This window comes from Maylandia zebra, linkage group LG23 (genome assembly GCF_041146795.1).
Source record: "Maylandia zebra isolate NMK-2024a linkage group LG23, Mzebra_GT3a, whole genome shotgun sequence".
NCBI classification, from domain to species: domain Eukaryota; kingdom Metazoa; phylum Chordata; class Actinopteri; order Cichliformes; family Cichlidae; genus Maylandia; species Maylandia zebra.
The window spans coordinates 2,587,400-2,615,381 of NC_135188.1; the positions used below are offsets into that span (position 1 = coordinate 2,587,400).

General features: G+C 43.1%; 1 protein-coding gene across 5 annotated transcripts; it reads left to right on the plus strand.

The window, feature by feature from the left end:
- The first annotated feature begins 36 nt into the window (after nucleotides 1–36).
- On the plus strand, nucleotides 37–27,975 carry abl2 (c-abl oncogene 2, non-receptor tyrosine kinase). 5 transcript variants are annotated; one of them, XM_004555080.3, is made up of 12 exons: nucleotides 37–764; nucleotides 15,978–16,109; nucleotides 18,369–18,664; nucleotides 18,799–19,071; nucleotides 19,321–19,405; nucleotides 19,522–19,699; nucleotides 19,814–19,998; nucleotides 20,092–20,244; nucleotides 20,510–20,599; nucleotides 20,926–21,108; nucleotides 23,105–24,914; nucleotides 24,990–27,975. In XM_004555080.3, exons 1-12 carry the CDS (start codon nucleotides 548–550, stop codon nucleotides 24,997–24,999), a joined length of 3,612 nt encoding a protein of 1,203 aa, XP_004555137.1. In that variant the 5' UTR covers nucleotides 37–547; the 3' UTR covers nucleotides 25,000–27,975. The 5 variants fall into 5 exon arrangements, with proteins under 5 accessions (XP_004555137.1, XP_004555138.1, XP_012775615.1 ...); XM_004555081.3 differs by having other exon boundaries at nucleotides 15,981–16,109; XM_004555082.4 differs by lacking the exon at nucleotides 37–764 and adding an exon at nucleotides 15,526–15,731.
- Nucleotides 27,976–27,982: the final 7 nt, after the last annotated feature.

A 27,982-nucleotide genomic window follows, 5' to 3' on the forward strand; every position in this document is an offset into this window, starting at 1 on the left:
TTAGTTTTTCTACATGTCCCCTCCAGCGGTGTAGGTGCGGGTGCAGGGGAACTGTTGGGACCAGGTTGGAGGTGGAGGATCACGCTGACAGTGGATAGTGGATCCAGGCGAACCCCCCGCCTTGTGCAACACACATCTTCTATTCTGCGGTAAAGATGGCGGCGTCAGAGGGGGCGCGCAGCGGCCGCACAACGGCAAAACGATTCTAACTAGCTTCAATTTGACCGAATATAGCCAACCGGGTGTCTTTTATTACTACTCGGATGCCACCCGGAGCAAGGAATTAGAGGCAGTCGCTGTCACACGCCGGGGTTGGGATTTTATTGTTAAAGGCAGGGTGGGTGGGTTTCACTGATAGCAGCTAACGTTAGCTAACGGGCTAGCTAGGCGAGCTAACACGGGCTAGTTTTACTTTAGCCCACTGAAAGAACGGCGGGGAAGGGATTGAGGAAGAGTATTCGGGCCAGGCCGCTCCAGCTTTGGGGGAATGTGAACCAGACGCGCGCAGGGGGGTTTGCTTGCTTCGTCCTCACGCCAAACTACCGGGATGGGACAGCAGGTTGGCCGAGTCGGTGAGGGTACATCGACCGGGCTCCAGCCACCACAGCCCCACGCGCCCCAACCACACCAAGGGAAGGGGAACCGGGGGAGCGGCGTCGGGAGGAGACCCCGGGAACCCGGCAGTAGCACCGGGACACCGCCAGGCAGGACAGCTCCAGTCAATGTGCCCGATCCAGGCATCAATATATTCACGCAGCATTCAGGTAAAGAGAAATAAGTAGCTGTCAACCTACAAGCGGAGATAAAATCTAATTTGGTTTTTTTTTCTTTTCTGCTGATTCGCTAATCGACTCCATGCTATTTGACAACGACGCGTTAGCGGAAATAGCCATGCCATCCAACATTAGCTTTCCATGCCTCATCCATTTTACTGTGTGTTAATTTCGCTATTGTTTGTGTATGCACACAGAAGTCAGTTATTTACTGAATAGTGGTAACAAGATTGCCGTGATTTCACACCAAGTCATTACTTTGTTGGGGCGTATGAATGTGATGCATGTCACCAAATGATCCGAAAAGAGGTGTACTGTTCCTAAAGAGAGGAAGAGTCTTCTGTGCTCGATTCAAGGGGTCATACCCAGAGGTTAACTTGTTTCCTCCAAGGCCCCTCTATGTGATACCCGGTTTGGAAACACTGATTCTTGCCTCCAGTGGTTGACTAACAATTCCACTCCATTAACTCACAATAGAAACCACCTCAGGCTCACATTACAGCACCTAGTGGGTTTCACATGCTCGCTTCTATCCTCTGTCTACTGTTACAACAGGCTCAGCAAGATGACTGCTCAGATTGATCTAATGGGAAACGTGTCAATTATTTAAGTGACCTTCTGTGATTATATGTTGACACCGAGGAAACATCAAGGTTTAAGGCTATTCCTTTCTTGTTATACTGTTTTTGTCATGTCTGTCCTCAAGATCAGATAATACATAAGGTAACTCATGATTTAAAAAAAAAAAAAAAAAAAGGCAATGTGGGTTTGGGCCCCACAAAAAACAGAGGAGGTGCTACCCGTGTTTCAGCTTCAAAGCAGTGTATTCAAGTTGATATCTGCTTGCAGATCTTCAGTATCTTTCTCTTTTGAGTCATGGAGAGTCGGCGCGCCTTCTTCCTCAAAGCCCTCTCAGCTGGTTGCTTAATGAGACTTCTGGGGTTATAAGTAATGGAGGCTATAGCATATCCATTAGGTTTGCATGATCTCATATTCATTATAATGCATTTTATTCTCAAAGAGCTTCTCCTAATTGTTTGCTCACACATCTTGATTGAACACTCTGCTCTGAACGTAACCTCGGTCAAAAGTTTGATGTGTACATGCTGCTGTCTTGGTTTCTCATTCGTTTGTGCCCTTGAATGAATGTTTACGTCACACATGCCGCATATATGTAGAACTGCTGGCATAACTCGCCTAGTTTTTTCCACTGATGTCCCAGACCAAACGCCCTCCCATCACTGCAGTGAGCAAGGACACATGGAAGGTGCAACCTTTTGGGAATGGAAAGCATTTTTAGTTCCTGGCTCTCACATCTCAAAAGTAACAGTCCTCAGCTTGAAGTGCATACACAGACAGGCAGACCCACTAAGTGCAACACCGCTCACTGTCGGCACTGTTCTGTTTTCTCCAGTGTCGGGGCAGGAGTAGCCTTTTTATAGCATCCAGGATGCAGTCACACAGCCACTCTGCAGAGAGACTGCTACTCTTCAAAGCACACAATAATAGAACAAAGACTCTTAAGTGAGGAAGCTTGGAACTGTGCTCTCAGTCTTTCACTGAATATAAAACTGCCTCTTTGCTGGTAGTCTATTCATGCGATAATGATATAGCATTATCTTACATTTTAAAGGAAGCTCTTTTGATTATTAGGAAGTAATATCTCATTGTTTAGGCTAAAACAAAAGTGGTTGCTAGTTTGTAAATAGCATTAGCAAATCCAATATATTTGCACTTTAAAAGCTGAAATTTGTGTCACTGTTGCAGTTTTAGTATGACCAAAAGCCACAAAGCAACTTGTTGTTTTTGCATAATGTTTTGTGAGGTATGGAAGCTCCTTCAGTTCATATTGTTTATCATTATTTTGTGAGAAAACAAATACATTTTAAGTCAGTTATATAGTTTGAGATTGCTTATCTGTTCACTTGGACATCAAAGTTGAGATGCGTTTGATTGATCCTATGTGGGAAAATTCCGGTTCCATTGCAGCAAAATTAAATGTTAATATATTGTGTGAGTCAACCAAGTAGGTGAGGTTTTTCTTTTTTGCAAAATTACTCTTTGATGTACAGTAATGTGCAAAAAACTTGAGTCAGGCTTAATTTATTTATATTTTGTTTCCAAGCAGCCAGATGTTCTTGTCATTTATGGGGTTTTTTTTGTTTTTGTTTTAAGTGTTGTTGAGCAATAGTGCTCCAGGCCTTCTGAAGGTTTTTTCCTAAAGAACTTTTCTTTGGAAGTTGGCTGCCTTGTCACTCATATTCAGTACAGTCCTAAGAATTTAGAGCGAGAGGTTTTTGTTTGTAAAGCTGCTTAACACTGTGCTATGAGTCATTCAGGAATATGAGGTGCCTAACCCATAGGTACACATAAGAAATAACTTGTTCTTTAATAAAGAACCAATTTTAAATTGTATGTTTTGGCAGCCTGTTGTAAAAACAACCCCGTTTCTGTAGTTGAGTCTATGAAAAATGCCAATGATAAAACAGTTTGACAGACATAAAATTGCATTTTTGCACTGACAAGGTGATTCCTAAAGAACTGTTGGGATATCTTAACATGGTGTGGATGTGGTGGTCGGGGAGGGGGGGGGTTACAGTCAGTACTGCATGGTGTATCAAACCCCATCTAGAAAGCATCTGACTGGTAAGACCTTCATTATTTAGCATAACAGTGTACTCAAACACACTGCCAGTGCAATAAAAGCACACCTGGTTAGAAAAACACATTATCAGGAAACACTATCAGTCATGGATTGGCCTCCTCAGAGCGCAGACCACAACATTACTGAAGCATTGTGGGATCGTGTTTACAAAGAACTGAACAAAAGTGAGCCAGCATTCAAAGAATAGGTTTGAATATCCTTCAAGAAGCCAGCAAAACTATTCCTGAAAGCTGCTTAAAGTAATTACAGGAACGCTTGCATAACAGACTTCAAGTTGTGTTGAAGAATAAAGGTGGTCATATGAAATACTGACTCTTAAGGTTGTTGGAACTGTATAAAATCTGTTTTTGACATATATCACATTTCCATGTATATTTGTAGGTTTCAATAAACCAGTGTATCCGCTTTGCCATTTTCATAGGATAATGTAAAAATGGCAGGTGTAAGATCTTTTGCACAGTACTGTAATGTTTATGTATGGCTTGCCAGTCGCACCAGCAGGACTCATGGCGGGTAGTAACATGGTGTGCTATCTCCTACAGCGTGGAGACCACAAGAGAGGGCATCTGAAAGTTTACTGAGTGACCTACACACCCCTATAGAAGTCTGATTAGCCTAGCAGCAGACACATTAGCCCAACAGCAAACATCTATACTGGATATACCCCAGAGGAATGTGTGTTTACCCTCAATTCCCAGATTGGAAGTTTGTTCTCCATCGCTTTGTTGTTGTACTCCAACACAACAGCCTCAGCATCAGTTCCAGTCGGTGCACGTCCACTAAGAGTGTCAGCAGTCATTGCACTCCTGAGATATGTATTTAAGTGTCGAACAGCTGAAGGAGCGCTTAGCACTGTTAGTGGATATGGGCAGATGTCATAAATGTAGGCCTCCATAGTTCAAGGTCCACAGCATAATGTTAGCAGTACTAACTATGCAGACTCTCAAAAAGTCCTAAATGTTTAGGATGTTTTCAGTATTCAAAAATGTCTAAAATGACACGTTTGGTGATTTCTCAGCTGCTTATTTGCTTGCTAACGCACAAAAAAAGGACAAAAACAAAAACTCCAACGATGCCAGGCCGGCAATTAAGCATCACAAAGTTTGACCAGGCAGTGACCCTGTATCCACTGACATTAACCCCAATTATCAGCTTTAATATGTATTTCCATCATAGCATTAGTGAGAGTATGCAGCCCAAAAAAACCAAAACATCGTAAACACAACCGTTTAAAAATCCTAAAATACAGATTTTTATTTTTTTAACTAATTGAAAAAAGTTTTTTAAATGTATGCATTACTGGTTACACATCTGTGGGATTATGGCTGTTGACACCACTGAAAGCTACAAGTTGCATTAATCCTGCTTCTACATAACAAACTTTATAACAGACTAGCATACTTCTTGGGTTTAATGATGCCTTCTTGAGATGTAATTGAAAGGTGCCAGTCTATGAGGAATGCATGTTTGTCTGCTGAACTCATGCTTCTGTGTTGCTGCCTGTCTTTCTCGTGTCAGAGGGTATTACACGAGCACATGCTTTCTAGAGTTTTTATCAGTATGCCGCATTTGTCGTTTTAGGGTGACAAATGAGGCCGGGCCTGTTGGTGTAAATTGGCTGTCGATATGCTTGGCTCAAGGACTCTGTTTTCGCTCTGAGACATCTGTAAATTGCAGCTTTGGGCAGGCTTTCTCTTTAGTGAATTTAAAAAAAGGTGACTCTGCCCTTGTCCCCTGCTGAAGGTTTCCTCAGTTCAATTCTAATGTGGCATCATTGTCTACAAATAAAACCCTGGGAGAAAGACAAGCCGGCTTTAAAAACGCTCAGCTGAACGAGGAGCAGACTGCCTCTGTGCTGATGCAAAGAAAGCTGGTCAAACAGTCGCCTCTCTGGGTTATTGGTTCAGTTGCAGTATTGGTGAATCAGTGGCTGCAACATATTGATGGTCTCCCTCTTCAGCACTGTCAGGAGTTCAGAGATGTCATGTCTGCAGTGGGTTCATCTGATACACTGCAGTGAGGGGAGTGTCCTGTGCTCTTGTAGAAGAGCAAATGTGCTGATAAACTGTGAATAGAATTTCTGATTCAAGGTTGTGCTGCAGTTTGTCACCCTTCACAACACCTTTATATAAGATAACCTACATTTAAAGGTGTAAAGAAAACCCACACTCCTTCTGAAAGGTTTATAAATTCAACAAAATAACAGTCTGATCTATTTTTACTCTAAACAGATCAGAGAAACTGGGACAGATCAGTAGATTGGATTTTTTTTCCTCTTAAACTGTAGTACTGATGATGCACATGGAGCCAGCTCTATCTACAATACAGTACTGGTAAATCTGCCCAGAGGAGATGTGAGATTTCTGGATCCAGGATTCAAGGACGTAAGCTGATTTGCATCACGGGTGAAATTAGATTAGAGGCAGATCTGCTTTTCTGTGGACTCTATGTGCTAAAACTCCCAACAACCAGGATAAGTCTTGCAGCAGCCAGTGAAGTATCCTGAGATGGCTGTTTCACACACCTCAGTGGCTATGGGGAGGATTTGAATTCCCTTTCTGAGATAATATCTTGGAGTAAAGATAATATGTTGATAAAAGAAGTCCTAATGACTCCCATTAACCACTAGGAGGAGCCATGACCACACCTCCTCTGGGTGAGAAATTTGGGTAAAACCGATGAGTCTGATTGTATTAAGTGCAATACAGTGGGTGCTGCACAGAAGCAAAGTCTTTCTGTGCAGATAATTTTAACACTGATAAATATGACTTATGCCTGAAGATTACATGCACCGTTGTGCACTCTCGAATGGTTGTGTGTTAAATAATTTATGTTGGTCTGTGCTCTCCTCATGCCAAAGCTGCTCTGTACTGCAAACGACTGAAACCTCTCGGTCAAGCAGACCGATAATTTGCTCCTAGCCCAAACGTGGTTTAAAATGGAGCACTGTAACAAAAAAATAATTTCCCCCAGGGATCAATAAAGTATTCTGATTCTGATTCTGCTGAATCCTGGATGTGGAGATGGGCCTCGATCCCAAATCAGTCTAAGAAGAGTAAAATGTCTGTTAAATGTTAGTGCTTTGCGATGAACAAATGTTACCATGCAGGAAAGAATTCAGTTAACTGAGTGTCAGCTATGACATTTGATAAAACAGAAGAAATAACAAAGTAGAGATTGGGGAAAAGGCAGCTCTTTTCTAAAGTCTTTGGTTTGCTCGCTCTTCAACTCCCAGTTGCAGCCTTAAGCCTTTGCATCTGCTACCAGTTGGTGTTGTAGTTCCCAAAACCGCAATCCTAGTTTTTATTCCTTGGCCTCAACTCTCTGTGGCTTTTATCATTAAAGGGTGAGGATTAATCAGAACAGCGAGTGATTGGCTGTGCAGATGGTAAAGTCATCTCCCTCATCTGTCAGCTTAAAAACACCAAATGTTTTAAACTTTGTAGGACGATCTAACCAAATTGTTGAAGTGGCTCCCAGTGAAATCAGTTTTCACTGTTAAACTGCAATGGTGTAGCACTGGATATGGCTTACGAGCCAAACCCCTTAAACGCTGATTCGCTTAGTCCTCTGCTGCTGGCATTATCATCGCTTCTTAGAATGAGCCCCCTACTGCTGGCATTATCGTTGCTGCTTATCTCCTCAGCTGCAGGCTGGAGACTTGGCTAGAAATACACACTTGCACATGCTTACTGTAAGCAGTTGCACACTTGTATTTATGTGCTCGTACACTCTTTCGTCCTTTCCATCCTTGCTAGTGAAGGTGTATTGTGGTGAAGCTCTTACTGCGGATTATGAGGTGCGTCCTTCTCTTTAAGCGTAGTTGCCCACCAGCTGACCGGTCTGTGTGCCTCATGGCACTGCTGTGCTCCAATATCCTGTGTGATACATTTGATTACTCTTAGAGTTCAGAAGTGCAAGAGGTTTTGTAAACATTGCTCTCAGAGATTTGATCTGTTAAGGATTGTAGGCTTAATTTTACATAATTATACTGCAGTAAATAATGTTAAATAGATAATTAGATTATGTTTAAACCAAGTAGAGAAACAATCTAATCAAGCAGTAAGCTGACAGGGCATTTACATTAAATTTAAACGCTCTAGTGGGTCAGTTTTGCAGCCAGGGGCATTTCCACTATATTGTGAATATGCATATAATGTGATATCCCCCCCCCCCCCCCTTTGGCTCCAGTTGTTTCTTTAAAATGACTCAGGGTAAAGTAGATTAAACCCACACCCTAGCACAGCTTAACCACACCATACACCGATTAGCCGTTCAGACATGAAGATTAGTCACCGGGTCCTTTTGTAAACACTCGCTGCAAAAACTGAAGACAAACACAGCAATGGTAGCGAGGAGAGTGTACCCTCAGGCTTTGGAAAGTTCTGTCCTGGTGGTCACACCTCTTTACCTGAAGGACGCTGTCAAAATAAACACCTTGGTCTGAAGTTTTGTTCATCTGCATATGTAAGAAATTAATATTTTAATCCCTGCAGTCTGAGGGATTATTTTGTGTAATAATATGTATTTATTTTAGTGTAATGAGCATCGATTGGTGATGACTGGTCAGTTTAGCATCATATGGCCCTCTTCTTCCCTGGTGTCACATTACAGTAGCAATTAGCACTGTTGCCAGCACACCTAGAGGGAAGCACTCATACTGGGGTGACTGTAGCTCAAGCGTGAGAGCAGGTCATCTACTGATCGGAAGGTTGGTGGTTCGATTCCTGGCTTCCCCTAGTCTGTATGCCAATTATCCTTGGGCAAGATACGGACCCCAAATTGCTCTCCGATGTGTGAATGTTAGCTAGAAAGCACTTAGAAAAATGTGCTTGTGCACAAGTGAATGCACAAGTTGTATAAAGTGCTTTGAGTGCTCAGAAGACTAGAAAACGCTATATAAGAACCAGTCCGTTTACCATTTACAACTCATTATTAACCCATAACGCGAGAGACTGGTCGAGGCATCAATTAAGGCTCCATTCCTGAATGATCCAACTTAGGCCTGTCCTGATGTTCCACTCCCTTATTGGTGTGTTTGATGTAGCCATGGCGCTCTACATGGGCATGTAATGGATGAATAGACGAGAGGCGCTTCCAACAGGGGCCTGTCAGTGCATGTGTTAGTGTTTACTCAGAGGGGTTTGCAACACCGTTGAGGGTGATGTAACTCTGCCGGTAATCACAAGAATGAGCTGTATGCATAAGCAAGCAGAAGCTCCATGTTTCCATTTTATCAAGTGCAAGGGCATTTCAGGGAATTCATTCCTGAGCCAACACACACACACACACACACACACACACACACGTGATATGTCATTAATGAGGCTATTGTCCTTTGTCTTGTCCACATGAACAGCAACTGATTCTCTCCTATTTCTGTGGATACTGTTGACTGTTCCACAAAGTACAGATGGATTTCTCAGTGTTGTTGATGTCTCAAAAACAGATTAATTTACTTACATAATGTTTGCCTTTTCTTTTATATTTTTTCAGTATTCAGATTTTTTTGGGGGGGGGGGGGGGGGTTCAAACAGCACTTTTTAAGTAGTGTGTAATGTACTAAAGCATTAAATAAATTGTTTGCCATGTGGCCAAAAATACCAAGAAATTGCATAAAGCTCTAGGTATCTAAAGTAAAGCAAAGGCTCCTTGCTTTACACACTTGGTTATGACCTCAAAATTCATTTAACAGTGACTGTTTCCATATAATGTATGGCTCAATGGTGATTTAAATAGTTTTGTTACTGAAATACATGAATTTAAAAAAACGTATTCCATCAATTTCATTTGAAACCACTTCAAGTCTAAATTGTTATTTTATTCAAAACTATGTTACTTGAAGGATGTTTCTTTTAGGGCTGGGCGATATGGCCTAAAATCCATATCGCGGTATAATTTGAAGCATGTGCAGTAACGATATATATCGCGATATATTCTTTTTTTTCTGTATAACGTATTTTCCACACTATAAGGCACACTTAAAATCCTTTAATTGTCTCAAAAATCGAGAATGTGCCTTATGTATGAATTCTGGTTGTACTTACTGACCTCAAACCGATTTTGGCTGCAGAAATCTGTTAAAAATGTTTTAGTACAACTTTAGTAAGCTGCACTGCTTGATGGATTGTCAGAGCATTACGGCTGCCGTAGTGAGGCGCTTCGCGGAGTAATCTGGGTCCAAAACTCAGGTCCCAAATTCAAACGAACACCGAGAGTTAAAAATGGTCTAAATTCTTTAATCTTTAATAAAATCATCAGTGTTGCTGCTTTACCAGGTGTAACAATTAAGTTTAACATCCAGGCATCCATGAAAACAGAATTTATTAAATTTAACGGAGTTAGAAGTTAGCAGGAAGTTAGCTCGCTAGCTTCCACCTAAACATTTCATAGCATGTTCTGACTGAGATTTTTGAAACTAATTCAAACATACAGCTCTGCTGCCACTTCCAACATAAATGAAGACAGAAAACTAAACAGCAGTGGCGTTTGCAGGGTTACTTGTGCTACGTGATTGCTAGCGACACAGCTATCTTAGCATAACATTAGCACAGTGAAGCTGGAGGATGAACGCCAACTTTTTTCCACTTGATAAAAGTTAACGTGAGGGATTCTGGTGGTCAGGCACAAATGCAATCGCATAGCAGGATGCTGTACACGGGCCAAACTTCAGTCAGGAGAACAACTGAGATCATTCATCCACAATACCAGGTTAGTCATTAATATACTGCAACAACATGGGAATAGAGAGAGAATTCAACATTAATGAATCAATGTTACGGAAGTGGAGGAAGCGCAGTTTTTGGCTTTCCCCATATTTCAACAGTGCTTCATCTTTTTGCTATGACTGTCGCCCAGCATAATTAGCAGATGATAATGGTTGTAGCCGCTGCGATGCTTTCGACCAAAACAGGCGCAGCTTGATGACGTCATCGACATGCGATAGAGCGGCATAGTCAAAATCTCTATCGTTGGCCAAATTTATATCGTTTCTATCGTATATCGTTTCTATCGCCCACCCCTAGTTTCTTTATTACATACTGTAGCCAGTACACAGTGTGAGCAGTATTTCGTGTCCTTGGCTTCATGTTACAAATGTGCCAAGTAGTTGTTTTATCAGTTACTAATAGTTTCCTCAGGCATTTTCTTGTTTTGTCAGTTAGAAGTCCGAAACCAGAAGCAGACGATCTAAACCTAAATAACAAACCAATGTTTAAAATTGTGAACTCGTTTTTCATAGAGTTACTGTAGAGTGAGACAAAGTACTGTAGACGTGCTTTCTGCTGTGTAGCAAGACCTTTAGGATAAGAGTGCTGGTAGGGCCCATGCCTTCCTCCTGCTGACTGTATATCCACTGGACAGTGATCTAGTCACACTGTACTAGGGAGCTGACATGTTTATTATCAGAGTTTCTCACCTGAATGGTAATGTCAATAAAAATTCAGCTTAGCGGTGCACATCTGAGACAATTCGAGTGTTCTAAATTTTGCTTAAAACTCGTACAATTAAACAGCATCAGACATGTTGTGGATTTCCTATTTGATCCAGATGTTTAAAAGTAGACATCGTAATGTGCTGTACAGAATGTAAAGCCACATGTCCAGGACATTTGTGAAAGGCTTTTTCTTGACTTCAAACTCTCCATGAATGTCTTAGAAAGTCTCCTCTAATTCTGAAAAACATCATAAACTCTTGCGAGATTTGAGGTTGAATTATGAAGAACTGGATAATCGTCATTGAATATGAAAGGATAATTGGTGGTGCCAGGTTATAGTAGGGCTGGGCGATATATCGAGTTTTTTAAAAAATATCGATATATTTTCATACGAGATATAAGATGTGACAATATCGTTTATATCGATATAGTCTATGTTACGTTATAATTATACTTGTGGAGCCGCAGGTTTGCCTCTCTTTCGTCCACTTTTGTCTCTACGCAACGTTACTCGGCCTCGCCTCTCCTTCACTGAACACAACTCCGCCTCCCCCATAGCTTCACCTGCAGGCAATGACAAGATGAAAGCGGAAAATCTCCGTTAGCGAGTTACCGTGCGTGGGGCTGGGCGGCGTCAACGTGTTAGCGAGCTAACCGCGCTAACGAGCTAACCGCGCTAACGACATGCAGCCCGGAGGGGCTGCACGGCCTAAAATCCTTTCATTTTCTCAAAAATCGACAGCGCGCCTTATGTATGAATTCTGGTTGTGCTTACTGACCGCGAACCGATTTTATGTGGTACACAGCGCTCAGCAATCTGTCAAATGTTTTAATATAACTTTGCTAAGCTACGGAGCTGCACCGCTTGATGGATTGTCGGAGGATTACGGCTACCGGGGAGGAGCCTCGCGGAGTGATACGTACTGTGTGTGTATAAGGACCACAAATGGCACCTGTTCAGAGACGTGGTGCAGCTGTGAAATCTGTCTCTTTGTTATTAACCTCAGCGTCTATTAGTTTACATTTTGACTGCACAATTGTGAGCTTTTTGTTATGCACAAAAACAACGTTGTTTTCTTTTATTTATGGACCATGATTATTTAATAAATGCTGATAATTAATTTTTGAGTAATTTTTTCATGTACATCTACGCTGTATGTAAATAAAAGTGCCCGTGTGACATCTGGGACACAGTGTGACTAAGAACTCTCTTTTTGTTCTTAACTTATGGCTTTAAAAAAAAAAATATCGAGATATATATCTTATATCGCCATCCAGCTAAAAAATATCGAGATATGAATTTTGGGTCATATCGCCCAGCCCTAGGTTATAGCATGCATTTCAGCCCCCAGGTCTGTCATTTCCAGGATTATGGAGTGAATACAGTGCAGGATCTGATCAGGCTTGTCAGGCTCACATAACGTCTTGTGTAAGCGGGTCTCATCCGCAGTATTGTATGAGGGTTTTGTTCACACTTCCGGCATTCAGCCAGCCGTTTATCATCACACCGTCGTCACTGTGTGCTTTGCAGAGTTATTCCTGGATGTCATGCTGCCATGTTTTGTTTTGCAGCAGCTGAAAATACCACCTGACCTCACTGGTCACGGGCTTAAGATACAATCAGCATTGTTTTTGATTAGGGTGTGCAGAAGATATTACTGTGTTGTTTACTACTCCCCACAAGGTGCTTGGCTGGTAAAGTGACCTCTTTATAGACACTTGTAGGCGCAAACATTCAAACAGCTGTTGAGGCATCCAGGGGAAGGGTGTCATCGCTGATATGTGAGTATGTGTGCTCCTGGTACAAGGGTCACCTCTGTCGCAGCTGTCTTGGGGGTGCAGGCTTGCTATACCCCACAGACACAAACACCCGCTCTCCAGCATTCAGCACAAAGCCATAGTTTCTTCAGTGCGCACATGTGTTGCACATCACAGCAGACGCACTCACTGAGGCACCCGGACGGGCACACGACGTACCCGCGCTGGCCAACTGCTCGCTCAGTCAAACATTTCAGCATACGAGGCCAAGAGCATTTTGCCTGACTGAAGTATTTCATCATTTAATGTGATCGGGTTGAGGCCTTGGAATAATTAGTGATGGAGTTTCTTTCTCTTGTAACTAGAATTGAGATTTCTCAGATTGAGACCTTTTGAGAAATGGCATTGTGTCTCTTTTTCATTTAGACATTCCTGGGAAGCGCAATCTGATACATAGATATGTAAGAGGAGCAGCTCTGACAGTTGGCTTAGCCTGACTACAGCAGTTGGAGCCATGATCGTTTATGCACATGCATCAGAAGAAAAGTGTGGGTCAATAGGACCTCTCCCCCCTAGAGGAACAAGACCGGCCATCTGCTGTTGGCCACAGCTCTCACACACTCCCCAAGCACACATACACGCACATATGGACACGTCCTTCCTCACTGCCATATACCCTGCCCTACCCCCAAACCTCTGTATATGCATGGCCCCCAACCACATGTCTTTTTTGCGCTCACTCTCTCTCTCTCTCTGCCGCTTTTTGCCGTCTTTCAGAGTGGGTTCAGGCTCCAAACATCAGTCATGGGTGTCTGTGTTCTCCAGATGGACTCTGGAAATCTTGACTCCCTTAGGCCACATCAAAGCTAGTGGGTAGATTTCAGCAGGAGGCTGGTATTCACTACGGTAATAACAGAAGTCGGGGTGGCTTAAGTCAAAGACTACATCGGTAAATAATTTGGCTGGAGATGCCTTTGTGTCTCTCTCTCGCTCTCCGATTGCTGTGTGTACAATCTTCGTACTCCACAGTGAAGGCGATGACTTGGAGAACTGTCCTGAGCTCCTCAGTCATTTTTTTGCCAGAGTAATGTGCTCCTCAGTCTCCATTGTCTGAGACACAGTTGGATGTTTTTTTAAAAACAGTTTGGAGTCACAGTGAATGAAGAGAAACTGCGTTTTTGTGGATACTGAGGCTTTTTGCCATCCAACCCAAAGCAGAAGATGTACTGGGAACTGTGGCTGAGTCAGGTCACAGCTAGTGCTGCGTTGCAGTGCATGCTGGTCCGGAACAAAGGTGGGCAAGTGTTGAATATAGATACTGGAAAGAACAGACAATATACAGCTGCATTGTTTGAGACAAGATTTCGGTTGTGTTTACAGCCTTTGCTATGAAAGCAGAGAGCTTTTCCCATGTAGACTGTGTACCTGCCAAATTATGAAGGCTAAGAAAGGGGAAAAAAGATCATTTCTTGATGAATTTCTGCCAGCTTTGTGTGTCTGTGATTAAAACATAATTGCCACTCAGTGTTTTAAATTTGACTGGACTGCTCTGGTGGAAACGCAGCGTTTTAACATGGTTTAACTAGATAAAGCTTTTTCCTTAATCTCTCAGGCTTAATTAAAATATAGTTTTTCATCAGAACCTCGTCTACCAAAAGAATTGTGAACGTCTGGGCTGTCTGTGATTGTTCTCCCATTTGCTGGTTTTAGAGTTCAGTTTTACAGCCAATATCATGTTTTTTTTATTCTAGGTTTTGTGTTTGTAGCATGACAGCAGTTGTGTTTTTGTTAGTTTTGCAGACTGCTGATATTAGAAATAAAGAGCAAATCTGTTACTCGGAGGAATTTATCATTGTTGCATCAGACGCATCAGGCAAGAATTTAGATGGTCTCTTAAAAACTTGAGTCCCTTTTGTACTTCCTGTGTAATGAGGTTGACTGGGATCTTCCAGGAATCATGACGCTATGGTGATGATTGGACAGTAGATGGTGCGTGTTGTGTCATCTTGAACATAACCTGCATGTCTGTGGTCTCAGTGGCAGTGCTGTTGCATGGCAGGATGGTCTGTTTCAGTAAGTAGTTCAAAACGACCTCTAAGTGCCAACACTGAGTCGGTTCAAACGATGGTTTAACAGGACAGTCTGGTTTGACAGTCAAAGTGACTTTAGTGACGCTGATCCCAGAGGAGGAAATCTGCTATGAATCAGCTAGTTTCTTTGTTAAACATTTGCCTGTACATGTATGTGGTAGCGAGAGGTGACATCATGTGTTATATCACTTCCATTTATTCTGCTGCCATCATTTTGGGGTTTTGTATTGTTTTGTTTATAAACATAAATCAGTAGTGAAATCCTATACGTTTGGAAACTACAGCCTCCAGAATAAACTCATCTCACTCTGAATATGACTCAGAGTTTAGGGTTATTGCTTTCAGTTACAATCTGTGTATGTTTGAGAAAGCAATGCTTTTCTCACTAATTAAAATGTAAAATAACATTCTACAAGCATATTACATGGATTAGGCGTTGTTCTTATTTAACAAGCACATTGTATATGTTTAAAGATGAACTATACAATCGGGGGTTACTCGATCACTTTTGGCACACGACTTCCATCCTCTTTATGGCAAAAACATGCATGTAGCAGCTTCTCTGTTTGTTTTCAGTTTCTTGTACTGATGTGACTTTTCTTTATCCTGCTTCCCTTCATTCCCAATCCTCTCCCACTCTTTAACCAGCTGTCCAGACATGCAGCAATGTTGGGAGCAGCTGTAGAGCATGTACGTGTTAGCTACATTTCTGTGTGTATGTCATTCAGCCCTTCTTTATGTGCTTTCCCCTCCCTTTGGTTTAATAGCTCCTCCTCTTTTTTTCCCTTCATAAATACAAATGCAAAGACACTCCCATCTCAGATTGTACCTGGCCCACAGCAGGCCTGTTTGTGTAGCTAGAGATAGGTGAGTTAAGGAGAGTTGGCCGAGTGAAGTGATGCTTCTGAGGTGCCTGCAAGCAAGCAGCAGTTTTGAAGATGAGTGGGCTGCTTTGAGTGGCCATAAACTCCGCACAGGTTTCAGACTGGGGACTCGACCTCGAAAGACAGGTAGACGGGCAGCAGGATGGGGTCTTAGGATTATGGAAAAACCTTAGGATTTATGGGTCGCAATAAATGCTGCTGTGCTGCTTTTTGTGTTCAGTTTCTGTCAAAGAGGATTGTAAGCTGGCAAAATTCATTGAAGGTGTCAGCCAGCAGTGGAGTTGTGGTCTTGTTGTTCACCTGTGTGAATCAAATCTCTCTGATAATCATAGTAATGTGATGTCTTTTCTTTTGCTTGTCCTTTCTTACCAGAAGCTCTGACAGAGGCGGTGCGCTGGAGCTCCAAGGAGAACCTTCTGGGCGCGACCGAGAGCGACCCTAACCTCTTTGTTGCACTTTATGACTTTGTTGCTAGTGGAGACAACACACTCAGCATCACCAAAGGTAAACCCAAGTCTGAATTTGGAGGGGGGAAAACTGAATAACCTCTTTAGATGGTTCATACTTTCTTACTAACTCTCTCACTGCCACAACCTCTGGTTTCACAAAAACTTCATTCTTTCTGTGCATCATCGCTAAACATTGTTGTCTGGTTACAACTGAGCGCTTGAGCTTTTTTTCCACATCATTGATCATTATACCCACACCTTTCTAAACAGCACGTGTTGCAACAGAGCACAGGGATCAAGTTGGCACCACCTGGAAAGGTGTCGTCCAGTTATTCCAAAGGCATGTTCTGTGTCAACAGAGCTTATCTCATGACATCATCAATAACCTGATCCTCAGACACCCACACATGACCAGCTGAGGTTTTATGAGCTATAGTTTCCACACTGAATAATACCTGAAACACCAGTGATGCTCATGCTTTGCCATAATTACAAATATCTTATTCGCTCTGCCTCTTAATGCACACACTTTTAGTCCAGACCTCTTTTCTCTCATTCAGCAGCACTTAACCACTCATCCAGTTCTCCCCTGGGCAATAAGCTTAAAATATCCTCGTAATATTTTTCAGACATCCAGGCTTCTGTCACCATCCAGTCTAATGTGTTTAATGTGGCAGCGCGTTAATTATCCATCGTTTTAAGACTTCCATGGCAGCTGCCTGGGATGGAAATGATGTTTAGACCCTGACTCATGGAGTAAATCTGAGATTCCTGCCCACATGCATGCACATGTGCGCTCCCAGGCTCCACTTCTCTCTTGCTGTCTGTCCCACTCTTTGCTCTGTTGCATGGAAAACACCCAGCGGGCCTTTAATGTTGTGTTAATATGAAATCGGCTTGACTGTAATAATAACAGGTGGACGAGCGCAGCAGGCGGACGCCGGTCACAGAAGGGGTCTTAACAGGCCATGTCTGGGGCTAATCATTGTCTCTTCTCTGTGCCAGACCTGACTAGGCTAGGCCAGACCAAAGCCCTGCTTCAGGCACATGTGGCTCCCAGTGTGATGCAGCAAGACAGTCAGTGTTTCCACTCTCACAAAACCTAGGGGCACACAAGGCAGACACAGAGGAGACCAGTGGATTAGTGGGCTGGATATGGATAACCATCTTTGTTTAATGTAGTTCTCCTGATTGCTAGTACACTGTGTTTAGTTTTATGAGCTAGCCCTGTAGCACTGGTTAGTTGAATGTTATATGGCTCTAACACTGCAGCTATTTTAGTTAAGTGTTTATTGGACTGCAGTGCTTAATATGAGCAGCCTATTACAGAATCATTGTATCTGCTATTTCTCAAAGTTTAAACTAACTAATGATAGCCCAACACTATGTTCAATCAACTTTAAGCCTGTGTTTAAAAAATGACCGCAGCAGTGCAGGAGGCAGCAGGGTCGTCTTGCAGTAATGTTCCTGTTTTGCCAAAGCAAAGAGTCAGAACAGTCTGTGTGTTTCTATCCTGCAAGCTGTGATAGAAGATAAGCTTTGCAAAATCTTGTTTGTGAGTTTTATAAACTTCTGTCCACTTTCATCTGCTTCTCCAATCGACCTCCTGCTTCCAATTTTATTGCACCAGCAAAGCCCCTCGCTTTATTTTAATGCCCCCTACAGACCAACACAGTCCGTCATGACGAAAGATGCTGAAAGGTTAATGGATTAGTGAGTAAACTTGGCGTTTTAGTGGAGGGTGAGTGTAAAAGATGGATAGCCTTAATATCCTCTTCCTTTTATTTTCTTCTACAATCACACCTAACCTACATCTACCCTCGTTTTTTTCCACACTAAGCTATTTTCTTTTCCTAAACCTGTGTCCCACTGGCAAGTCTGATCACCGCTCCTTTCAGTGTTTTCTTGTGCCTCCCTGTTAAAGTATCCAGCACATCAGCCTCTCCGCTCCCTCTCTCGCGCTGACGTCAGAGGCAGACAGAGACAACACACCAAGTCAGTACAGGCCTAGTTTTGCCTGGCCCTCTGTGACAGATATGATGTGCACCCAACCCTTTTATTGTTCCATCGCTTTTGATGTAATTTCACTGAGGGGCGAGTCATGCCCATGAAACCTCTTCTTTCTGTTTGACCTGTTATCCAAGTCTTACAGGAATGTAGTGACTATTTGAACTAGTTGTCTTTCATGTTGTGTAACAAAACAGACAACAAATCAATTAAAACAGGATTGTCTAGATACCGATAAGCTGACTACTCCTTCGTTATAATCGGCACCTTTTAATATGTTTGCACAACCCACTCCTTCTGTGTTCAGGTGAGAAGCTGCGTGTGCTGGGCTACAACCAGAATGGAGAGTGGAGTGAAGTGAGGTCTAAAAACGGTCAGGGATGGGTTCCCTCCAACTACATCACACCGGTCAACAGCCTGGAGAAGCATAGCTGGTACCACGGGCCCGTTTCCCGCAGCGCTGCAGAGTATCTGCTCTCATCACTTATCAATGGCAGTTTTCTGGTGCGAGAAAGCGAGAGCAGCCCCGGACAGCTGTCCATATCTCTGCGCTATGAGGGCAGAGTGTACCACTACCGGATCAACACAGCCACGGATGGAAAGGTAGAAGGATTGGGTTTAAATTATTAAACTGGCTCACTAGAGTGATGTTTTCTGGACAGACTCGGTCTGTTCATAATCTTGACCTTTTTCTTTCTTTTTCATCCTTATCCACCTTCATGCTTCCTCCCCATCAGGTGTACGTAACATCCGAAAGCCGCTTCGCCACTCTGGCCGAGCTGGTCCATCACCACTCCACTGTACCTGATGGTCTGGTCACCACGCTGCACTACCCTGCACCCAAATGTAACAAGCCTACAGTGTACGGTGTGTCACCCATCCATGATAAGTGGGAGATGGAGCGCACAGACATCACCATGAAGCACAAGCTGGGAGGAGGCCAGTATGGGGAGGTGTATGTCGGAGTGTGGAAAAAGTACAACCTCACTGTGGCTGTCAAAACACTAAAGGTGCGTAGAGTTATTTCTACATGTTGACTATTTGTTTATCTGAGATTGCAGCTCTAAAGTGTCACATTTTCATATTTGCAGCTGTGAATTATAGGGCATGACCCAAAAATGATCACAGACCACCACCTGCAGGTGGACAGTGGTATTACATGTGATTAAGCCTATTGTTGCTGCACCATTTCCCATTTCTGTCCAGACCACTGATTTTAACAAAAATGTTTTCTTTTGTTTCTATTTGTGCAATGACAGGAAGACACCATGGAAGTAGAGGAGTTTTTGAAAGAGGCAGCAGTTATGAAAGAGGTTAAACACCCAAACCTCGTTCAGCTGCTGGGTCAGTATTTATGAATGCTGCTAAACCTTTTTTTTTCATTTTGAGGATAACTTTTGATTTTCCGTAATTTTCACGTTTCCTTCAGTATTTATTTTAAACCAGTCTGTCCCCCACAGGTGTGTGTACGTTAGAGCCTCCTTTCTACATTGTGACCGAGTATATGCCACATGGCAACCTACTGGACTACTTGAGAGAGTGTGAACGCGATGAGGTGAATGCTGTTGCGCTGCTATACATGGCAACGCAGATCTCCTCTGCCATGGAGTATCTGGAGAAAAAGAACTTTATACACAGGTAGTGTGTGTGTGTGTGTGTGTGTGTGTGTGTTTATGCTGCTTCTTTTACGTGTATAATATTTCACTTGTCTTTTTCTAAATGTCCAATTTTGTTGTTTTCTTTACCTCTCAGGGATCTCGCAGCAAGGAACTGCCTGGTCGGTGAAAATCATGTCGTGAAGGTTGCAGATTTCGGCCTGAGCCGGTTGATGACCGGTGACACCTACACCGCCCACGCTGGGGCCAAGTTCCCCATCAAATGGACCGCACCGGAGAGCCTTGCCTACAACACCTTCTCCATCAAGTCTGATGTCTGGGGTGAGCAGTGCAGCTTTTCCAGCATCGTTTTGCCGTCTTGAATTAATTTTCAGTGTGCTCATCTTTGATCCTCTGAACTCGTTTCTCCGACAGCTTTTGGAGTGCTACTTTGGGAAATTGCCACTTATGGCATGTCTCCCTACCCGGGTATCGATTTGTCTCAGGTCTACGATCTCTTGGAGAAAGGCTATCGCATGGAGCAACCTGAGGGATGCCCGCCCAAAGTTTATGAGCTGATGAGGGCATGTGAGTGCATGTTTTTTTTACCTGACTGTTGCTGCTCCACATTTCAGAGACACGCAGGGAGTGCTCGTCTGTACATGTTTGAATGAAGTGAAACAGCAATTATGTGTAAATTTGCATAACGTCTTTCAAGAAATACAAAAGAGTATAAATAAACCAAAGAAACAAAGATTGACGGCTTGATAACCGATTTGAAGTCGAATGCTATTGTCTCATTGCTTTCATGTATAAAACCTTTCTCGTCTTTGTGTTTGTGTCATGCTGTCAGGCTGGCAGTGGAGCCCGTTGGATCGACCTTCGTTTGCAGAGATCCACCAAGCCTTCGAAACGATGTTTCACGGCTCGAGCATTTCTGAAGGTACAGGAACGTGCAGCTTATGACATGTAGCCTCTAAACCTTCACTGTGACTCTGAAATACATGCACTGACTTGGCTGATCATGCAAACTGGGTCTTATTTAGCCTACTGACCTTTAGTAACACAGCTTCAGGTAATTCAGTTAAATATGTGAGAGTAGAGAAAGAACAAGTGAACATGTGCAAACAGGAGTTTAACAAACTGGAATCTTCTGTTCACTCTCCTATATTCAGGTTTAATTGGTCAGTAAACGAGCAGCGTGTACTTTGCTGGATTAGAGTAGTAAATGCCTCTCAGCTGAATGCTTTTCTTCTTTGCACATTGCAGAGGTGGCAGAGGAGCTCTGTAAGACAGCATCCTCTGATCACAGCGGGCCGCTGCAGTCTTTCAGTCATGATATGCCCCTGTTGCCTTCCAAATCTCGCCCACTCCACAAGCACACAGAAAACAAGGAAAACATCGAGGGTGGACTGGACGGCCGCACCGACCACTGCACGCACGGTCACTCAGGTACAGCCAGCCGTGCCCATGTCACTACCAACCAGTCGGGTGCCTCACTTTATGATTCTGCAGGTACGTCAGAGGACACTGATTCAGAGAGTCAGCTGCAGCGACGTCTGGCCCGCCGCCTCAAAAGAATGGCCGTCATTTTCCCCGACAGCTGATCGATCACCATCTGACATCTGTCATTCATTTGGCCGACCAGCAGCAAAAGCCTGCATGCATTCATTGGTCAGCATATTTATGTCTAACTGCCTGATCAATTTTTCATAAGCACTTTTTAAGTATGTTTTTTTTTTTTTTTTTTTTTTTTGTTTTTGATCACCCATGAAGCTTGCACACACTAAATAAGCATAAAACCCCACAAACGAGTAAATATTCAACAATGAAATAAAAGGAATACAGAATGAGTGCGCTCTGTGCACGGGGGTTAAAATGACGTTCTCGTCTCTCACGATCACAGAACATCTCGTTTTTAGTCTGTTATCCTCAGACTGTTGTCCTGCCTGAGATTTAACAGCATTACAGCCTCACTCTGCAAGTTTCCTGTACAGCTGTATTTTTTAATTGCATTAAAATCGAATGTTTTCAGCATCCTCAAGTAAAAAGACACCAGCACTCAAACTCCTCTAATACAATAACCTGTCTTTATGTTCAAATAAATAATTGCATCTTCACTGTGACACAGTCATCATCTGATTAACATAAGCTTTTGTTTATTTTCTCTCCTGGTCTATTTGTGCCATTAATATTATTCCTCCAATTAATACTTGATGATACATCAATACTTCACTGTTCACTCACTAATATTAAATGTACATAACGTTGTATCTTATTTTAAGTTATTACTTATTTATTTGCTTTGTGTTGGGTTTTTGTGTGTTTGTCTCGTGTGTAAAATGGTTTGTCAACCCTTTGCCTGCGTGTACCTTTCTTCACCTCCTTATGTGACTGTCAGTTTTGTCTGGACGTGGTCGTACTTCACTAAAACAAGGTGTCAATAAATATTTTGGTTCACTGAAATAAAAATCATTTCCATGTGCTGGGGGGAGGGCGTTGATGCCTCTGTTTACCTGTGTCTGTTAACTAATACAGGAACTAAGTGGAGCAACCACAGGAAGTTAAGTGTAAATGAACTGAAAGAAAACCAAATATGCTTCTATGATAAGTCTTTAGGGCTTTGGTCCAAGAACTTGTGTATTCACCAATAAAGAAAGAAGTGTCAATGAGTTTTTGTTGCACAATAAACAGCAAAACTAAAGTCCACTAAAACCCCATTTTGGTTCGTCACTGGTATCGTGAAAGTGCCCATAAGGAAATAATCAGTGCACAAACATTGAATGAACATCTTGAATCTCAGCATTTCCTCTTTCTGTTTTATTTTTAAATGTATATGATGTTCCTAAAGATAAGGAACTGTGTGTCTGAGGTTTATTGCTTTCCTATCTGCTGCTTCACATCACAGGTTTTCTAAATGTAATGAAAAAGCGTTTGCAGCTTCCTCTTTCATTCGTTTCACTTCATCTGCTTGTTTGGTGAAGCTGCCCGGCGTTCTGTGCCGATTTAAAGGTCAGCAGAAGTGTAACACAATTGCAGCTTCCTCTTTGAGCGTAGTGACACAGCAGCTTTCCATGTTGGAGAAGTTGTGCAGTTTCTGTTGTTCAGTCCCTGAAGTGTGTTCATTATCTTTTGAAACAGCAGCTTGTGAATCGTTGAATTACTGTGTGCTTTTCCTTGACTGGCACGGGCTCAAAGACAAGTCTGTTCACCTTCTTCGAATGCTTTTTCTCAGATTGTGAATCCCAAAGGCGGAGATACAGGATACAGCAGCATCAGCTGCCTGACATGAGTGACATTGATGTATAGATGAGCGAGCCAAAAAGCAGTTATTCATTATGTCTCTTTTAAGCTATTAAGCAAGCTTTTAACAGATATTTGTGCTCCTGCTGAGTTCAGTCGGTCTGTTGTATGATTGTGATTCCTCCTCTTCCTCTTTTCTTTCCAGGTTGGGCGTCATCTTTGCTCGGAGGGGACGGCCGATCAGGCACCTCCCCAGCCCTCCCCAGAAAGCAACAGTCAAGAGATAAATCTCCCAGCAGCCTTTTAGAGGATGCACAGGATGTGGGCACATTTACACGAGACCGCAAGACTGGCTTCTTTAGCTCATTTATCAAAAAGAAATCTTCCTCGTCACAGTCTTCTCAGCACCAACAGAACCTTCCGATGCCACCCAAGAGAAGCAGTTCCTTCCGGGAGATGGAGACACAACCTCACAAAAAGTACGAGCCTACACCCGATTTCAGTGCTCCTCCTCCCCTGCCCCAGTCAGACAGTTTAGGGGGCTTCTCTGCGTCTCCTTCCCACTCACATGGGGAACCTATCCAGGCACAGTCTCGCTGCTGCGGGGCAGCTTTTGGACAGAAACCCTCTGGGGGAGGCTTTGGTTCACAGGTGACAAGTGGTAGCAGTTGGAGTGGGCTGGCTGGCTTTTTTACCCCTAGACTCATTAAAAAGACCCTGGGGCTACGGACAGGAAAGACATGCTCCGCAGACGAGGGTGGAAATATAGTTGGTGGGCCTAAACCTTTCCCTAGGTCCAATTCTACCTCGTCAATGTCAGCTGGGCTGCCTGATTTGGAGCGCATGGCTCTGACGTTACCCAGGAACCGCAGTGCTAAACCGCCTCTGGAGAGGACTGCCTCAACAACCTCTCAGCCAGAGAACGGGGCTGCACGACCGTCAGAAACTCTGCTGAGGAGGATGGATGAGGGGACTGCACAGATCAGGGAAAGGCCCAAAGCCAAGCTACTACCCCGGGGCACTGCTGTAGGGGTGAGGGCACCGGGGGTCGGGGGGGAAGTTGGGGATTCGGACAGCCTGTCCCGAGTCAGGGAGGGTAGAGAGGAGAGTGGAGGACTGGACAGGCAGCAGAGTTGGACATCTCCCTCCAAGTGCTCGGGCTTGAGCATGTCATCAGCTGCAGCAGGTGGGCCGACTCACAACCACAAAGTCCCAGTGCTGATCTCTCCCACACTGAAGCACAGCCCAGGTGACGTGCACCTGGTCGGGCTAGACTCTCAGGGGAACCGCTTTAAACTGCTGTCTGAGCACCAAGCAGACCGAGACAAGCCACGCCTCGTCAAACCCAAGTGTGCGCCGCCGCCTCCCCCTACTCTGCGCAGTCTGCAACACTCCTACAGCGGCGACGGAGAAGAGCAAGTCGGAGGAATGCCCGTGGAAGTAAATGGGGACACATTAAAAGGTCAAAGGTCAGGGCGAATGTCAGGAGGAATGATGACAGGCAGACCATCAGTGCCACCACCGCAAGTGCCTCCAGCTTCTTCCTTTTCTTCTTCTTGCTCTGCCACCACAAACACAACGCCCACTAAAATGGCCAATGGGGCGACCACCACTGCCCCCTCGCACACAGCACTGTCTGCTGGTTCCAAAGTGGCACTGCGGCGAACTAGGCAGCAAGTGGAGAGGGCGCCCTTGGAGCGGGTTAGCCGCGAGGCCTTGCTGGACTGCGCGGAATGCCTGAGCAGCGCACTCCACGCCAGCTCCGAAAGCCCCTCCAGCAGCCAGGTTCTGGACGCTGGCCATCAGCTGCTAGACTACTGCTCAGGTTATGTGGACTGCATCCCTCAGATGAGGAACAAGTTTGCCTTTCGAGAGGCAGTGGGGAAGCTGGAGCTCAGCCTGCAAGAACTGAGAGCCTCGTCGTCAGGAGGTGGGGGGTTGGGTGGCGTGGGGTCCAACACTGTACTGGATAACCTACACGGCTGTATTAAAGAGATTAGTGACGTAGTGCAGAGGTAGCCACCGTGACGCCACAAATCTTCACCTCTAACTACCCAACAGGTCGCTTTGATTCCTTTTTTATGTTTCAGGTTCTGTTGACAGCTTTCTGGGGACGGATCGAGACGCACCTCTGCTGTACCTCACACTATCACTACAAGAAATAACTTTTTTTTTTTAATTGTTTACAAATCAGTTTGATAAAATGCCAGTGTGGACACTAATTTTCCTCTAACCTGTACATATTGAGAAATAATATACCAAACTAAATTCAAGTCGCACCATAAAACGTTTCACCACAACTTTTTACGTGGCCTTGATGTAAAGGCGTCCTTGCTGCCTGAATGTCGAGTGTATCAGCTGTGTGTAGCCAGCCGACAGAGTAGGTAAAGCTCACTCTGCTTCCCCTCAATTTAAACTCAAGAATTGTTTTACAAATATGTAAGTGTACCGTTTTCCTCTGTGTCTGGAGAACCAAGTGATCGTGAGCCATTTCGGAAATTACATTCATGTGAACTCCTTCGAGGTACGAGGGGTGGTGGGGGGTGTTCTCATAGGCCAGTTGGACAAGTGTAAAAAGGTTATAAATAACACCCACACCTGCTTTGTCCCTTGTGTGGGGTTAAAGTCTGGTTGCTTTTGTTTTGTTTTTTTCAATAGTAACCGTGAAATTTCCACATGTCCACCTAATCATAATAAAAGTTTTAGCGATTGCCTACAAAAGTAAACGTGTGCATTTCACAGATATTCCCCACAGCACTGACACATAATGAACGAACACAGAATTTGTCTTTGCTTCTGTGACTGATGTCCACACCTTAACGTAGTGCCACAAGAATGGGGAATCTCCCCAGCCCCTTAAAGCATTTCATTATTCGTGTCCAGTTATCCTCGCACGCTGCTTCGTTGTTTTGCACGATGGAGCTGAAACACGTGGAGTGAGGAAAGATAGAGCACAGGGTAGCACACGAGCAGGTGAACTGGGACAGTGTTTTTATAAGTGTCCTTGCGAGTGTGGACAGTGCTGGATTCCCTGTAGCCTAGTCATGGCCTCAGTGCCTCATTCTTCAGTGTAAGAACGCTGCGAAATGCAGAGACCTACTTCACACTAATCACACAGTACTGATCTCTCAACTAACTGCAGTATGTCTTCAGCACATGAGCAATTTGTACATTATTTGGTTCACAGAAAAATGCTTTTTAGAATGTCTATGTATGAACTTGAATTTTAAATTATTGTTGTTTGGGGTTTTTTTAAAGCACAGACCTATTTTAAAAGAAAAGCTATGTAAATATTTGACTTCTTTCATATCCAGCAATCAAAAGATTTATCTGTGGTCACAGCATAAAAAACAATGTTTCTGACTGAAGAGATGTATTTCAAGGCCCATCCACCCAGATCTGATTATCTGCTTTATGAATGTATTCTTCTGTTCTCAACCTGGTTCAACTGCGTGTCTCTTTAATCCCTTAAGGTGCCATATTCTTTTTTCCATTTAACTTACTGGCCCATACTTTGTTTCGATCACACTAAATAAGTCCAGAGATATCTGCTCTGTTTTTTGAGCACAAGCAGAATTGTGTACAGCACATACACAACTTGTATTATTTTCCTTTTTGTTTGTTTCCTTTCTTTGGTTCTCATATTTATGTACACTGGATACAGCCTCGATCTCATTGGTTCATTGACACATGCTCTGTACATGTAAAATTGTAAACACTGCTGCAAGTCCGTAACACTTTTAATGCCTTTCAATGGCATGTCTTTTTTTTTTGTGGTGCATTTCATCCTTTAATTTTTCTTCTTATTGTGCGTCAGTAAAATTGCCCTTTTTTGCCAAACAGGATGCTTTTAGACGAGCTGATTTTTGTGCATTTAAAATAACATGAAATGAAAAATGCCACCTTTCTTCACAATTCTTGGTGCCTTTTTGTGAAACAATTTGTCCACTGCGAGGACTCACAGAATGTTCAAGTCCCTCATTAAAACTCATGCGTATGTTTCGATTTCAATGACATCGTTATAATCCTGTCACTGCACTGCCGGTTTCTGTCATTTGGAGGTTAACGGCCCGATGCCAACATGTGCTGTTTGGCCATATTGGATATTTGCCAGTTGGTGTCAGCATTTGTAATAAATGCATTAAAATTTAGAAGAGATGTGAGAAACACCCTTCAACCACGTTATGAATGTTGATATTCTATATCTTGTCCACCAGAGGGTGCTCTGCGAATTTCATGTTGGCAACACAGCATAAATAAATACATGAACAGATTACCCCAATAAATGCTAAGGAAATATTTTTAGTTCTGTGTGTCTGAAAGAAAGAATATTGGATCAACAATTGTATCAGTCGGACTCTATTTGGAAAATCTGTAACTAATGGGGTTTATTTGTGGCTGTTAGCGCTGTTAGTCCGGTCACACAAATCTGCCTGATCTGATCACACTTCAGTCTAAAACCTTTAGAACTGACTAGCACCAGATTGGCCTTAGTTCCTCTTTACTTTGTGTGATACGCCTTTTTAGATGGTGAAAGAAAAAATCCTGAAATCACGCATTTCTTTTCCAAACAGTTTTATTTATTTTATTTTTTAAGGATTCAATTGTTGATTGTCAGCGAACTGATTTCGTACCAACTCACAAGCCTGATCTCAAGACCAATGCTGTTTAATATTTAAGCCTGACCACAACATTTTTGCTCATCCTCAGTCCTTTACATTGACTTTATTTATGTTTTTTGACTGCATTGATCCTGTAGATCTGTTTATTTTGTCTTCTCATGTCTCCCTGTTGTGGAGTACAGCTCTGGAGAACGTGCGTACGTATCAATATACCAAAGGCCGCGTCTTCAGTTGTATGAGTGCAATGTAAAATCAACACACAGACACACCGTAATGAAATATGTGAAACTAAACAGGGATGAAAAATGGCAGATGTTAACATTAACTTTTTTATTGTACAAAATATATATTTTGTGTTTTGTTTTTTTTATTTAAAGCTCACATTATATTACTGTGAAGTTTTGCTTATCAGTGTTAAGCCTATTGTAAATAATAAAGATATTGATGAATATTGTTTGGTT

Bases quoted from the DNA above. Each gene is read 5' to 3' on its own strand.
- abl2 (XM_004555080.3), top strand. From the start codon at position 548: ATGGGACAGCAGGTTGGCCGAGTCGGTGAGGGTACATCGACCGGGCTC. The intron at 20,245-20,509 runs GTGAGTGCATGT...TCATGCTGTCAG, and splicing joins TTATGAGCTGATGAGGGCAT to GCTGGCAGTGGAGCCCGTTG. The intron at 21,109-23,104 runs GTACAGCCAGCC...TTTTCTTTCCAG, and splicing joins CTGCACGCACGGTCACTCAG to GTTGGGCGTCATCTTTGCTC.